Genomic DNA, 15,327 nt, shown 5'->3' on the forward strand with positions numbered 1-15,327 from the left:
CTCTCAAAACTCAGAAAAACATGATTTATCATAATATAATTTATTATAGTAGTAAGCAACAAAAGACCAACCACCAAATTTCCTGAACAACACTTCCCTATTCTATTCCCACTCCTAATTTACTCCGTTTCATTAATAATCCTTCCTTCGCAGTCAAAATGGTCGGAATATTAAGAAGAAAAAAAAGATGCATCAATTTCATTACAGCTCGATCATCTTTGTAATAGACGATCTTTTCCCACTTGTCGGTTTGACCCCGGAAACACTTCGTAATGTAGCGTTTCTGTTGTGATGGCAAAATTACACTACTGTTACATTATTACTGAATATATGTCGCAAGAAGCAGCTTTTGAGAATTAAACCTATTGCTGCTTTTTTCGATAATGGAAGTCAATGCAATGGAAATATAAATTTAAGTATATATCGTTATTGTTAAGAATTTTGTGCTTAACAAGTTTATCGTTAGCTAAGTTAGCGGTTAGCTAACTGGCTAAACAAGCAAGAATAAACGGTGAGTAACATTTTTTCTCTTTCATCCCTGTCTTGACTTTAACAGGCGAAAGTAAGCACAAACTGACCAGCAAAGAAACCGGACAGACAAATAGACAGACAGGTTAACAGTATTATTAGCTCGTAAGCTGCGTCTGCAGAATTGTTTTTATGTTAGCTTAATGTTAGCATAAACGGACCTGTTTTGTTTGTTTTGCTGCAAATGTGTCTGCAGTAGTTTCTGAACTGAAGATTATTTTAAAGATCGATTTGATTAATTTAGCGTTAAACATGTCGATGTCTATTATATGTCTGTGGTAATTCTACTACTGATAATAATAATAATAATAATAATGACAACAACAACAATAAAAAATAGTAATAATCATAACAATAAACTTTATGTAACGGCTATATAGCATTTTTCTTATCAATGTTACAAAGTGCTTATCAAAAGAAAATGAACCCAGACAAGTCAGATAAAATATAATAGATAGGCATATATAGAATAGAAGGCAAGGAACAAGAGGAAGTAAAAACATACAAGGAACATTGTGTTCCTAGTCTGTTCAAAAGACATTGCTGTCAATGACATCCTGTTGCAGATTTACAAAAGAGCTTTGTGAAAACAAAACTGTGATGTGCACCATCAGACCTTTTTCATAGCTGATCCAACTCGGCCGTCTTAAAGGGATAGTTCACCCCAAAATAAAAAAATACAATTTTTTCTTGTTATTTGTAGTGCTATTTATCCACATTGATAGTTTTGCTGTGAATTGCTGAGTTGATATGATTTGGAGGTAAACTATCTCTCAACATTTACTATCTAATGCACAGTACTGATTTGATTCAGTAGTATGAAATTAGGGATTCATGATGCATGTGAATTAACGTTTTATTCTGCCTGCTCTTATCATGATGGCTCACTGGCAGATGCAGACATAAAATACAGTGGTTTTCAAAATAAAATATAATGCTTTATAAAGTGGACACATTCATTGAGCAAAATTATAAAATTACTACTGACATTTTTTTTCTCTTTGTTCTTCACAGATTAGTCATAATGATTAGGATGACAGCTGTTAACATGGGCAATTAAATTTGTAGTGTTGGAGGACTGTGTTTTGGCTCCTCCTCGCATAACTGAAATTGAGCAATCATTACAAATAGCAACTTTTATATCCATTTCAGACACTTCTTAAAACCTCCACACTGCAGACATACTCATGTCAAGAGTGCGTAATTTAATTGTTATCATATTGGCAAAAATATCTGCATTTCAAGCTGATATTTAATTTTAAAGCCTTTATCTTCTGATACAGATGATGTGCCCAAAATATTGTGCATCCCACAAACAATGTGTGTGTTTGTGTCATTGTCATGTATAATTTACTTTAAACCATTGTTATTTCTCATAAGGTTGGATTTCCTTTTCCTGTCCCTGCATTGTTGTTTGTTTGCTTGCTTTATTTACAGTGTCTATAAAAAGTATTGACCCCCTTGGATATTTTCCCCTTTCATAAATAGAATCATGGTCAATATAATTTGGCTTTTTTGACAAAAAAGTTACAAATGTCAAAGTGAAAACAGATTTCTATAAAGGTATGTCAAATAAATAAAAAATATGCAATGTAAAATAAGTCTTATAAATATTCACCCCCTTCAAGTCAGTGTTTAACGTTGGCTTCGATCACATCACTGAATTTGTGTGGATAGCTCTCAATCAGGCTTGCACATCTGGACACTGCAATTCAACAGTTGGATTAAGTAACATAATCATAGATAGAGCTGAATAGTTAAACACGTCTATACTGTGATGTACTTGTGCATGCAGGTAAACGTTGAAGAACCTTCTCCAGCTGTTTTGGAGCCAGTTGTTTTTTTGAAATGGATGTCAGTATTGCTGTGTCGCTGATTCGAGGCCAGATGGGTGCCGTCGTTGAGCGAGCAGTGAATGGAGCAGTTGAGACGGTCCTGGCTGAGATGCTTAAAGTGGTTGGTATCAAATTTGAAGAGCTGAAATCCCAAGTGGCACTGATGAAGAGGGACATTGCAGCATTACAAAGGGAAAAGGCCCTGAAAGAGAAGGAGAATGACAATATTCGAGCCAAGTTGCGCTACACCGAGCTAAAGCTGAAGTACTACAGACAGGGAGTGGAGGAGGAGCTGCAGCAGAGAACCTCTGCCTCCACTCTGGTCCGCATCCACCCACCCAACTTCCACCAAGCACCGAAAGGTGGTGCAGGTGTTTCATCCACTGAGACCTCTCCATCGTGCTTGACCCAGGCGAGGACCTCTGAGGGACCACTGACAAGAGGTAAGCAAGGTAATGAACTTTGAACCACCTCATCACCATCCTGGACAAAAACTGAGCTTTCATCACCACATCATGAACATCCATCAGTTCTGACAACAACTAATCTCCCAAACTCAGGGCTCTCTTAGCCTTCTCCAGGAGCTGTATGAAGGCAAAAAGACTTCCTTGAGATCCATGAAGACGTTTCACCTTTTATCTGAAAGGCCTCTGTTAGGGTTTGGCTAACAGTCATCAACCATTTGTAACATTGTGATTGACATATGAGAGAGAAAAAAATGCTGTTACTGCAGTTCATTGCAGTACGTCTCCATGTTTATTATTTTCTTATTAAACACAACTAAGTTAGGGGCATGAAGTGCTGAGAGAAAGACCCTTTTAGACCCAGCAGCAATATCATTGTCCATTTCAGTGTTTGACTGTGGACATTGTCATATGCCAATTTGGTAGACATTGTCCAACCCTAGCTTCTTCAGTTATTAAGAACTGAGTTCTTTTGTATGAGTGGTGAAACATCTTCAAGAACCTCAAGCAAGCTCTTTTGACATGCAGCTTAGTTTTCTGTGAATTGAGTTGGCATTTTAAATGTCAGTAGCACATTCAGTCCACGTCCCTTAAGTTGTGGGAAACCAAAATCATGATCAAAATTGACATTATATTAATTGTTCAGCCTAACACAGAGGTGTTATTTAACTCATCTGCCTGAAATGCACCACCTGCTATTTCACCATGTTCGTCTTTGCCAATAGAAACAAGCTCCTGAAAATCACTTACATAACTTCTAAAATAATTGGCCTCCCCACTCCCAACCTGCCAGCCCTCATCACCACTGCTGTCACTTGCAGAGGACTGACCTTAACACACAACCCCTGCCATCCCCTCATATCACACTTCACCCTTTTCTCCCCTGGCTGCAGATATAGACAGCCAATCTGCAAAAAACATATATTAGAAGAGTTTGTGCCCTCAGCTTTAATCTTTTAAATAGCCTGGGCACACTGTGAAAGTCTTGCGTTGTTGTAAAGTTCTTGTTTGTTTATACCTGGTTTTCAATTTTATTATGTCCACACTGTGAAAACAAATTTCCTTTATAGATGACAGTTAAGAATGGACCTGATCATGAAAATGATCAGGTCCAGATGGATTCATGATGGATTCAGATGGCTTCTACCATCTACTCCAGTGACCGACTCTTCTTTCTGTGTTTGTGTTCCCAGAATGCACCTCCCCACAGAGCATGAACAGACATGCAATCAAAGTGCACTCAGATGTTGGAACTTCCAGCTCTGACCAATCTGACTTGCTGTTGCCTGTCTCAGTCTCCATGAACACACCAACAGAGTCTGTGGACAGTAGTACAGGTAAAGAGCTGAGTGAGTGTGTGTGTATTCTGCTGCATGCTCTCCTACACAACTTAATTTTCTTCTCTTCTGCTGCCCTCATATATGTGATTTGAATTTAAAGATCTGGTAGTAGCCCAACTTAATACTAAGGCAGAAAAACATCAGAATCTATATTTTAGTTGTACTTTTTGTACAGAAAACAATGTTTCCCATTTTAATTGTGTGCCTGAGAAAACACTACTGCTCAGGAAATTTTATAAATTGACAAAATATCATTGTTTTCACATTGATAAAGTACATGTGTCTGTTTTTGTAGTTTTGTTCTGTCCCACAGAGCAAGTCACAGCTCAAAGCAAGGATGACGATCAGGAGGAGGACTGTGAGTGGACCATCACTCTGCAGCCACATATAGAAGGTATGGACCCTGTCATGGCCCCTCCTCCAGTCCACACCCTGACTCTGGATCCAGGACAGCAGCCAGTCGCTGGCTCACTGTCACCTGATGGTTCCCTCCAGGCGGATAGCTCCACTCTGCCCTCCTCTGCTCCACAGGTGACAATGCATAAAGTAAACACACACACCATGCTGACGTGGTCTGTGACCTTTTTAAAAACATGGACAGAGAAAAAATGGCTCTCGATTACTACATTTGTAGTAGGAAGACACAGTAGAAACAGAAATAAACACTTTGGATTAAATAATTTGTAATTTTATAATAATTCATATATCATATTTGATTTGATTGTAGTGGTCATTATTGACCACAGAGAATCAGACAGTAGAAGTCAAAAATATTGTGACTGATACTTAGAGTAGTTCTAATAGGTCTGGCCTGACTCACCAGATTCACACTGCAGGCGTCCTGCTATTGGTCGCTTGCTTCAAGTAGCATCACAGCATCTGCTATCTACATTTTCAAAGTCCCAGGGAAGCTCTTTTTTTTGCTTTTTGCAGTTATGTAGTCATTTTACAACAAAAACAAACAAAAAAAGTTCTCCCTTGACACTATTTTGAATCAGCACCAATACTGCATCCTGGGCTGACCACACTGCCTAGGACATTTGTCAGTGGTTTGAAGAAATGCAAACAAGGATGGGAGTTTTTTTCCCCAATAGCAGAATATGTATGCCTGGAGTCAGACCTTTCACCAGCACTGAAAACTGTGGACTAGTGGTCTGATCATGCTAGACTATAATACTTCTAATACCTTTTGTGGAGTTCTCATTATAAGTACTTTACAGAGTGAAACACATAGAAAAATAGCCAAAAAAAGTGAAAAAAAAAAAAAGTGTTTTTAAAGATCAAATGTTTGCATTCAGTTGTACTTAGTGCTGAAAAAGGCACTGATTAATCATTTAATCAATGAACAGAAAATGGCAATAATTCAAAAGTGATTAATCGTTTAAGTCATCAATCAAACCAAAGCCAGTGTTTCCCCTAGGATGGAGTTGTAACCACAGAGGTGAAGCATGCAGCAAAAACACACGTGTAAAAGAAATGTTTGTGCACTTGCAGAGTGTGCAGCGTGCCCTGTTCGCAGGTTTGCTGGCACCAGAAGGGCTCTTGTGGCTGCACAGTAGGTCTACATACATGTGTATGTGCACAGTAATGGTCAGGGGAAATGTCCGACTAGCGTTTGTATGAGGTGTATCAAGGTATAGGAAAATGCACTTTTACTGAACATAATAAAAGCATAATCTTCAAAACAATTACTGACATTTATTGAATAAAAATCAACATAACTTATGAACCTGCATCACCACACTGTTGTATTGTCAAATAGTGTTAAGGCGACACCTGGGAACTTTCATATTTTATTGAGGCACCTAAAAACAAAAGCAGCAGTGTTTCCACCATAATAACCACAAAATGAAATGTCAAAAATCCAATTATCTAAATACAAAATCTCCCCCTGCTTCCTTTTAACTGGCTAACATACTGCACACTTTAACTTTGGCTGCGAAAATGTAAAAACAGGCTTGTTTCATCTGAATCTATCAATAGATAAGACTGCACACTGTCCCTAACTACTAAGGGACTCACATCTGACTGTAAGACCTTTAGAAGTACACTAGTGGAGATATTACACTTGGATTTCTTATCACTTGTAGTTCTGGTTGTCTCCCGTTGTAATGCAGGTGAAGCAGGAGGTGGAGGAGGTGATCTGTATCAAGGAGGAGCCAGAGGACGAGCAGGAGGTCATGGCCACCCTACTGCTGGACTGCCAGGTGCAGCAGGATCATCTTCCAGACTCAGAGGTAAGGCTTGGGCTGAATATCAAATCTGAGAGTAGTTGTCAGCTCTTGTTCTAGAGTTCTTGTGAGAATATTTTGGATTTCACGAATTATCAAAAGCATTTTATAGTGTCAGTCTGTCTGGAAGAAATTGTATGTTTTTAGTATGAGTTCTGATTTGGCATAGAAAAGGATTTTGGAAAACTTTATTATTAAATTAAAACAATGATAGACGCATTAATTGGTCATTGGTTATCTAGATAATGTAATAGATAATAACAGATAATTGGCACTGGCTGATGCCTGCGCTCACAAGGCTGATATAAAAAAATTATCTGCGGGCACATCTGTGGTAGCATGGTCAGTGTGGCTGCTGTAGAACGATGTTGATGTTCCTCTTTTGAGTTTTAGGAAGTTGGGGAAAAATCTCATTTTATCACATTTCTCCTGTTATTACAGCAAATCTAACCTAAAACTATTACCGTCTAGCATTAAATATATGTTATAGTGCAGGGGTGCCCAATACGTCGATCGCGATCGACTGGTCGATCGCAAAGGGAGTGTGGGTAGATCGCATGTCATTCAACAAGAAAATTAGATGTTAGCCTATCATCCATACCCAGTATGGCATTTGCCACTTGACTGACGTACAGGGCAGCCAGTGTGAGACATAGCCGCGGGAACATATTCTCAGCTTGCAACTCCCTGCATTGATAATAATGATTAAAAAATACCCGCACAGTAATTAAGACTGCAAAAATCTGTCTGTATAACTGTCCATGGTGCCGATCACCTTGTCAACCATAAACAATTTGTCACGGCTGCTGTCCATGTCACTGTGGTGCTGAACTCTGTGTGTAAAGGCGCCGTGTGCTGCGCGGCGGCAGCATTAGAAAAGAAAAGTGTCTGACCGGCGTCACACAACTCCAAATGTGGCTTTCCTCTCCGGGTTGGCGCTGATGAAGCTCCTCATTAGGCTGCCAATGTCCAGACTGTCCAAAACATCTCCATGAACATGAAACAAACAACGCGATCGCCGTCCTCAATATAATGGAGCCATCTCCATTTGCTAAACCAGCTCGCACTGAATGACCGACAAAACGTTTCTTTACCAAATGACCTTCCCGGAAATGTGAAGCTAGTTGTTTGATGCGGTGCCTCTGAAATACTAGCATTTTGACCTGGGACGTTAGCTTGAGTTGCAGGTGCACAGCTGATGTCCCGGTCCCGGGGGTCACAATCTGGGGGTGCTGCTGCTGTCTTGATCATTTTCGGGGTGGGTGGACTGGGCTGTGAGTCTGCCTCCTCATTTTTAATGTAGGTAGATCATTTTGACTTGGTCATTTTAAAAGTAGCTCGCAAGCCGAAAAAGTGTGGGCACCCCTGTTATAGTATATAAAATAATGCAGTAATGACATTGCTTCTAATGCAGTGTACCCTGCTCTCACTTAAATTCTGGTCATGTTCTGAAATTTACAGCATAACCCAATGTACATTTCTGTTTCATTAATTAATAAAAATGCCATCTAAAACAACGTGTCACAGCCTAAGATAACCACATATATTAGATGGTAATATGGATAGGATAATGGAATTATACATAATTTTTGTTTGTTTTAATATCGGCATTGTATCAGCCATTGGCCTCTCTGCTGTTTCAACGTCATCATCAGCCATTGAAAACCTACATAGGTTGACCACTAACTAAAATACACACAGATCACAAGGTAACTCATCACAAGCTAAATCATAGAATGTACTGATGATCACAGTCTTTGCTGGACGATACGTGGCAGAGAATTGATGCTTTTGTCTGATCCTCCAGTTTCAGAGGTCAGCCACCGAGGGGTCAGGACTTGCAGCACACCAGAGAAATCACACTGCAGCCTTCAGCTCAGCCGGACCAAGCATCTGTGAGTAGATCTGTGTGAGTGTGTGCGTGTGTGTGTGTGGGTGTGAATAGATGTCATGCACATGCTTCTGTGTTTATACTGCTTGGCTAGTTTTAAGAGGCAAGCACAATAGCTTCTGCATTTGTAGTGTTGATTGCGAGGATATTGTTCCCCTTTAAAAGAAGTATTGATCACTGGTATAATAACTGAAAACCACATTAATTATATAAATCAGCAACCTGATATACCAGTCTACATCTTAAATCCCAAATACCATTTACAGGAATTTGAAATTTCAGGGAGAATGTATCCTCAAATATTCTAAGCTTTGACAATATACTACTTGTACAGTACACTTTCTGTTTTAAGGTGCCATTCTGTAAAACATCTTTTGCTCAGACACTCAGGCATTTGAGTCCTGTTGAGCCCTGTCTCTGATCTTTACTTTTTTTTTTAAACCACCGCTGCAAACCTTTCTGTGTGTGCTCTCAGATGCTGTGCCTCAGCCAGCAGCTTCCCTGTTATCCATGGTAGCCTTGCCACCCGGTATCCCACCTCGCCAAGCGGTGCGGCCCTGGACTAAAGACCTCAGCCTTTATGAAGAATATAAACTTCGCAGGAATGAGGTCCGTCGGCGTAACCTCAACCGACGCAGAGAGCTGGAGAAAACTCTGCCTCAGCCTCTGCTGGCAGATCTGGTTAGTAAACCTTGATGTTCAGGGTAGACATCCATCTGTACAGAAATGTTTTCTTGCAGTTTCGTACATTTAATATAAGATATTATATTTTGTTGTTGAAGGTACGAGAGCGTCGAGAGAAGACCAGGCTCAGGGTGGCCAGATGGAGAGCAAAGAGGAAACTCCAGGCCTGTCTTAACCAGGCTCAGGTCAGTAATGACTTTAGGCTATTTTTAGTATGGCAAAAAGGAGTACATGATGAGTAACACCCTGGCTATGTCCCTGACACAAGCAAGTCTCCTATTTAGCATTCCTTTGTAGGAAATTGAAATTTTCAGGTCTCAAAACTGTTTTATTCAGATTGACCTACATAATAATTCATTTTTGGAGGGTTTGCCTCTTGACTGATTTGTATGAAGCGTCTAGCAATTAATTTTAGAGGTTAAGAGGTATTAATGTAGACTCACAATTTTATTTGTGTGTTGTCAATGACTGCACTCAAGCTAGCAAGTGATACCTTAACTAAACGTTACAGCAGCAGATCCTACTTAAGGCTTCACGGTCAATACATCACCTAATTGCACAGTATCTGCTACATGGTTTTGAATAATTAACTTGTAAGCTGTAACCTATAGACATCACTATTACTCACTGACTAGAAGTCACTAGGACACAGGTATCGTTTACAAAGAGTAAACCTTCCTTTGCAGTAACATAAAGCCTGTCATTGTTGTCTTGCTCACTCTTAGGATCTAGGTGGCGCTGCAGATCTTTCTCAAATTGGCTTTCCAATGAGCAGCCAGCATCAGCAGCCCAGAGTGCCTTGTGGTAAGATGAGACACGTCTTCCTTTGAAACTATTGGTTGTCACTTGTCCCAGTTGTCATTTGTGTCAGTCCTCAGGCACACAGTTTTCTTCACTTACAGAGCCTCCCATGCAACACAATAGGATGATACGTTTGTGATCGGAACATATTTGCTGAAGTAGTTAATATGTTAGTTCAGATTATTTGAAGTGGTGTTATAATATTATAGATATTAAGTGTGTGATCTGCTCTACTCTGGCAGTTGGCACCCCACCTAAAAAAAAATCAATGTTAGTCCAAGTGTACAGAGTATTTATAAAATTTTCACCATTTAACCTTGCCATCTGACAGCCTTTTCTGAAGGGAAACAGCATTTATGAGACAAATATCACTCTTTGCAAAGTAAGGACACTCCTTATCAAAATGACTATTCTTCCCTGCAGAACATGCACTTGCTCAACTACACCTGCCTTGACTGGTTAATTTTTTGCATTATTGTGTGACTTCAGTGAATCCAAACTTTTCTTTTTTAAAAAAACAAACTCACACAATAACAATAATGTATCATGATATTTAAAGAATAAAATATTTATATCATGTTAACAATAGATAAATGATAATATAATTTTAATAATCCAGTGTCTCTTAAACATGCTTGAAAATAATTTGCATTTCTTTTGTATATCATCTGGTTGCTTTTTTAGTATCCATTAAGTGTAATTGCACTTTTTGTACAGATGAAGATGAATTTGACTGATAGCATTATTATTATTTTCTTTCTTTTCCATTTTCTATAGATACCGTGGTAAAATTGTTATTGTTAATACTTTTGGCCATGATGAAAGTGTAGTGAAAATGTGATGCTGTGCCCGAAACACAAAGAAAGTAACCAGTCGAGGCAGCTGTGGACCAGCAACTCATGTCTTCTTCTTTGTCTTTGCAGTTTTTGCCAAAGGAGTCTGGTGGCTTTAGAAAGAGCGATTTTTGGCTTATTGAAAAGTTTGTCTGAAGGCAAGGTTCAACGGTGAAAATATTCTAAATGCAGCACACACATTAACTGATTCTTTTAGACTGGCCTTTTTCAAGAAGCTATAATACATTTTGCTACTGAACTTGTTGGCAGTAGTATATTGCTTAGCCTCCATCCTGGTACTCCTCTTTGCTTCTAGAGGTGTGTCAGCTTCCATCTAATGCAGGTACGTACCTCTTACAGCCTCCATTGAAATGATCCGTATTATCACAGGGCCATTGTTATCATTTAGTATCTATACTGTACAGATCATCATGATCAGAGTTCAGCAGGTGACAGTGGCCAATCAGTCCAGTTTTGCACAGGTGTTTTTACAGTGTTGCAACATAATACAACAAAATTGAAATTGTCAACAAAATTGAAATTGTAGCAGTACTGCCTGTCAGGCACTAAGTAGAAGTTAGCTTTATAATCACCATCTGTGATATTTTTTAACCAACGTAGTCTGAGCTGATGTTAATTCAAATCTTGATCTTATCAAACTCGATTCTTAACTCAATGTCAGTAGTGGTGACTCTGATCATAGCTATTTTTAAGAGTTGTGCCCCCGCATGTTCCTCAAAAACATCTTGTGGCTGAATTCACAAATCAAAAACAAAGCACTTTCAGAGATTGGGAATAATTGATTAAAGACTATAAAAAATTAATCTACAGTTTACGTTGAATAATATATAATGATTTCTCAGGAGAGTGAGGTCTTAACCACTTGCTACTTTTTTGCCGCAATAGTTTTGTCATGTTTTTTTCCAGCTTCCACCTCCAGTGCCCAGCAGAGTCAGAGCTCAGCGCCGCTTCAGTCCAGCAGCTTCCTCAACAACATGTCTGCAGCAAACAGCCTGTCTACCACTCTGCCCTTCATACCCTCCACTTCCTCCTCTTCTGCTCTGCTCCCAAGAGGCCCCAACATGGCCACACATCAGCATACTGTGACATCATCATCCTCCTCCTCCTACCCCCAGGTCAGCCTGTCGCACCAAAGCATCTCTTTGACAGACACAGATATTTTGCAGTGAGATGTTTGATATCGGAGCTGTCACAGAGGGATTTTAAGAATCTGTTTGTCAAATATGCTGTTGTTGGTGTTCAGGAGGTGTTAGAACGTAGTCCGTGCTTGATGGCAGATATAAGATCAAAATTGGCAGTCATGTTTGAAAAACTAGATTTCCACAGTGAAATAAACACAAGCAGCTTCTTTTTAATAGCTGGTGACCATTCATTTTCTTCTAAAATGATGACTTTCACTAGCAGATTTCATAAGTGTAACAAGCTTATGTAAGCTAATGCTAATGCTGAAACTCCTTGAGTCAGCTGACTCAAGGAGTTTCTAGCTTACCTAAACTTAGCTGAACTTCTGTTCACAAAACAATAAAAACAGAGCATGTGTGTTAACACAGTTCACTTCTTTACTGAGCATAGACAAAGTTACAATCCATGGTGGGTCTTCATCAGGCAAAACTTACAAGAACCTCATCCTGACTCGTACATACAGACAAAATAATTAGAGCACCTGATATGGGTCAACTTGTTTATGCTGTTACACAGTATATGATAAGAAATCTTTTACCCTCATTTTACATCAGTTACACATCAGTACCCAGTAGATCAAGACAGGCAGTGTAAACTCATACATAAAATATAATGCAATCAAACATTTAAATAAAAACACTTGAATCTTATATAAACTAATTTTCCTACACGGGAAACTCAGTTCTTTATAGTTAAATGTCTATATGTGTATATAAGTAAGTTCACTGTTTCTATTGTGTACATGTGTATGTGTTTTAAAGTGAACCTGTCACAGGGACAATTTCTCATTTTGTCTTTTAGTGTGCATGTGACTGCATTTGAATATCAGACAGAATGTGTTTTCCAGTGCGTGAGTGATTGTAATAAGTGCATTTTGTTGTGAAGTTGTAATATGTACAAGACACACACCTCTAATTGACCCGATGAGAACACAAAGACATAACCTGAGAAGTATCACTTTTAATCTGAGAAACTATTGACCAACACTGAGTTTAAGAGTTGTTCACTAGAAACACGTCATGTCACGACTACTAACATCAAAAATACTTTTGTTTTGTACTTTCAATCTAAACAATCTCCAGATAAAAATGATAAGCCTGCCTTCTTCAGTTGTAATAAATGTGACTAAAATAAGAACTTTGTTGATCTTTTATTGTAACAAAGCTTGACTCTTTCTTAACAGATATGTATGTATATGGAGACTAAAAGCATAGGTTCAGATTTTAAAAAATCTATCATCAGTCAACACTCTCAACACTGCAGTACTGAGCCTATGAGTTATTGGTTGCTGTAATAATCTCCCTTCTTGATTCAGGCTGTAAAGGAGTTCCTTTGTTGCATTACTACACTGTAAGAGATGGGGATAAAATCCACAGTCTTCACTCTGAATAAAAATACATACTGCACTTCAGCTGAAGCAGCTGGTGTAAACCAAATGAAGTATGTATCTTCATGTTAGTAGTCATGTCCACTTTTTTTGGCCTGGCTATGTATCCCTCCTTGGCAGCTCAGCAAACATACTGTCAAAGAGGAAATTTTGTTATAAAGGGACACTGAATTTGGAAAATATCCACTTAGTTTGTCGGCTCAGACTGCTGGAGTTGCATAATGGGTTTGGATGGAAAGAATAAAACAGTTTTCTATAGAACACGGACGGTGGATTTTGTTCCCTATTTCCTGTTTAGTCAGGAAACAGTGGAATTTCTTCATCACAGGTATGGAGAGGACAATGAATTGCAGTGATCAATTAGTTTTTCACCAAACATATGTCACTTGAGTATTATATTTAGAAAGAGTATATTTGAAAAAATCTGAACCTACGCTTTAAAGCCTAAGACTGGTGATATTCTAGATTTTTGTTAGTGTCAGCATTTCCAATGAAAAGACCGTAAATTAATGCTTTGATTCCACCAGGCACGGCTCCATAATGGTTTTGTTCATCCTCCACACGGCTTCCTAGTTCCTACCCCACAGGTGGCTTTTTGCCTGCCCAATTTTGTTGATTTGCTATTTGTTTTTCCTGTTTTTACATTTGGGAGTCTGCATGGCAAGTTTTCTTTAAAGAATTAACAAGATGCCCCACTCATTCTGTTCTGTGTCAAATGTAGTCTGGGCATGTGTTTTAAGTGGAGCAGAGCAGAGTAACGCTTCTTAAACATGGTGCAGCATGTCTGGTGGAATCACTCTGGCATCTTCTCAAATGGCCACGAATAGCCTCAGCAGCTGCATCACAGCCAGAATGCAAAAACACCCACGCCTGGTGGAATCAAGTGGTATTGGGTCTGTCTCCCAAGCCTATTTGTTCCTACTGAGGTAAAGGCACAAATCTTTAAAAGTGGGTCATGAACATACACTTAAATGTTTGAAAAAGCTGGACACTGTAGTTTTTGGCAAACATTCAATCTTAAGTAAAAAGCTGTAACTGAAACATAGACTTTAAACTTCAGGGGAAAAAAAGGGTCCATTTCTTGGTCACATTCGGAGGTGAAATGTGAAGGTTCTTGTCGTCTGTTAGAACAGATGCTGTCATAACCATTGCCAGGCACAGAGGGGGAGTTGCACAGTCTAAAAGTCATCCATAGTTTTAAACAGATGTTCAGGACTACAGTGTGAACGTAGTGCGGGTGTGTGTGTCATCCATTGACTATCTTCTGGGAAATGGCTCCTGGCAGCGTGTAGAACAGCAGGGCGAGGAACAGCATTGTGATGAGCACGACCAAGGCGATGATGATGTACTTCTTGTAGCTTCGCCACACCAAGTGGAAGAAGCACTTGAATGGATTGACAAACCATGAGAAGGAGGTGTCTGGACGGCTGGGGGACGGGAGAAGGAGAAGAGAAAAGAGAATATAATTTATTCAGTTGTTCATTGTGAGTGTTGTTATTTTTTAACAGTTCAAGTAGAAACTGTTTTGGGTAATTCTGGCAATAGTGACACATGATTGTTACTCATTCTTTTCTATTAATTTTGGATGTTTGTTAGGGCTTGCCAGTTTGTCAACAATACAATAGTACCATCTGGGTTTTGTGAATGAGTAACAATTGTAAGTAAACTGTTAGGATAAGCATTATGAGACGCTGTCTGTCTGTCAACCCTTGGCTGGTGGCCACTAGTAGGTTTAATTAGCTTTGTGTCAACTTACTCATTAAACCACAGTTTCCTTGTGTATACGTGTTAAATGCACACATACAGCATGCAAAAAAGATACAGCTGGAGTTGTTACAAATTATCTCAAACAGATAGACTGTTTTCTCAGCAGATTTCAAAGCATGGAGCTGCAAAGAAGCAGCCAAACTTCCCATGCAGTGCACAGCTATCTTTTGATATGGATGACTGTTCTTGATCTATTTTTCAATCGACACTGATGAATAGCTTGACACTTAAGTCGTTATAATAATTTGACACTGAACCTCACAGCACAGTAGTCTATTTTCATATATTTGAACCTACATAACAGCTATAGAATGCTGTCTGTCACAGCTGTCAAAAAACATATAATATTTTTTGCAGTAGTCT

The 15,327-nt window shown here is 39.0% G+C and overlaps 2 protein-coding genes across 2 annotated transcripts in view; one reads left to right on the forward strand and one right to left on the reverse strand.

Moving 5' to 3' along the window:
- Positions 1-252: 252 nt before the first annotated feature.
- On the forward strand, positions 253-12,947 carry LOC146322583 (uncharacterized). Its single transcript, XM_084724604.1, has 10 exons — positions 253-511; positions 2,324-2,815; positions 4,021-4,164; positions 4,463-4,698; positions 6,285-6,404; positions 8,206-8,293; positions 8,765-8,970; positions 9,072-9,158; positions 9,699-9,777; positions 11,535-12,947. The coding sequence occupies exons 2-10, from the start codon at positions 2,377-2,379 to the stop codon at positions 11,795-11,797; spliced, it is 1,662 nt and encodes a 553-aa protein (XP_084580730.1). The 5' UTR covers positions 253-511; positions 2,324-2,376; the 3' UTR covers positions 11,798-12,947.
- The window catches only part of fer1l6 (fer-1 like family member 6), a 72,697-nt gene continuing 69,535 nt past the window's right edge, over positions 12,166-15,327 (reverse strand). Inside the window, exon 46 of the mRNA XM_084724603.1 lies at positions 12,166-14,624. Within this exon, the coding sequence (XP_084580729.1) occupies positions 14,444-14,624 (181 nt within the window). The 3' untranslated portion in view covers positions 12,166-14,443. The remainder of the gene's footprint in view (positions 14,625-15,327) is intronic.

This window comes from Lutjanus erythropterus, chromosome 8, assembly GCF_056507025.1.
Source record: "Lutjanus erythropterus isolate fLutEry1 chromosome 8, fLutEry1.hap2, whole genome shotgun sequence".
In the NCBI taxonomy this organism is placed as follows: Eukaryota; Metazoa; Chordata; class Actinopteri; order Lutjaniformes; family Lutjanidae; genus Lutjanus; species Lutjanus erythropterus.

Bases quoted from the DNA above. Each gene is read 5' to 3' on its own strand.
- LOC146322583 (XM_084724604.1), top strand. From the start codon at position 2,377: ATGGATGTCAGTATTGCTGTGTCGCTGATTCGAGGCCAGATGGGTGCC. The intron at 2,816-4,020 runs GTAATGAACTTT...TTGTGTTCCCAG, and splicing joins ACTGACAAGAGGTAAGCAAG to AATGCACCTCCCCACAGAGC. The intron at 9,778-11,534 runs GTAAGATGAGAC...GTTTTTTTCCAG, and splicing joins GCAGCCCAGAGTGCCTTGTG to CTTCCACCTCCAGTGCCCAG.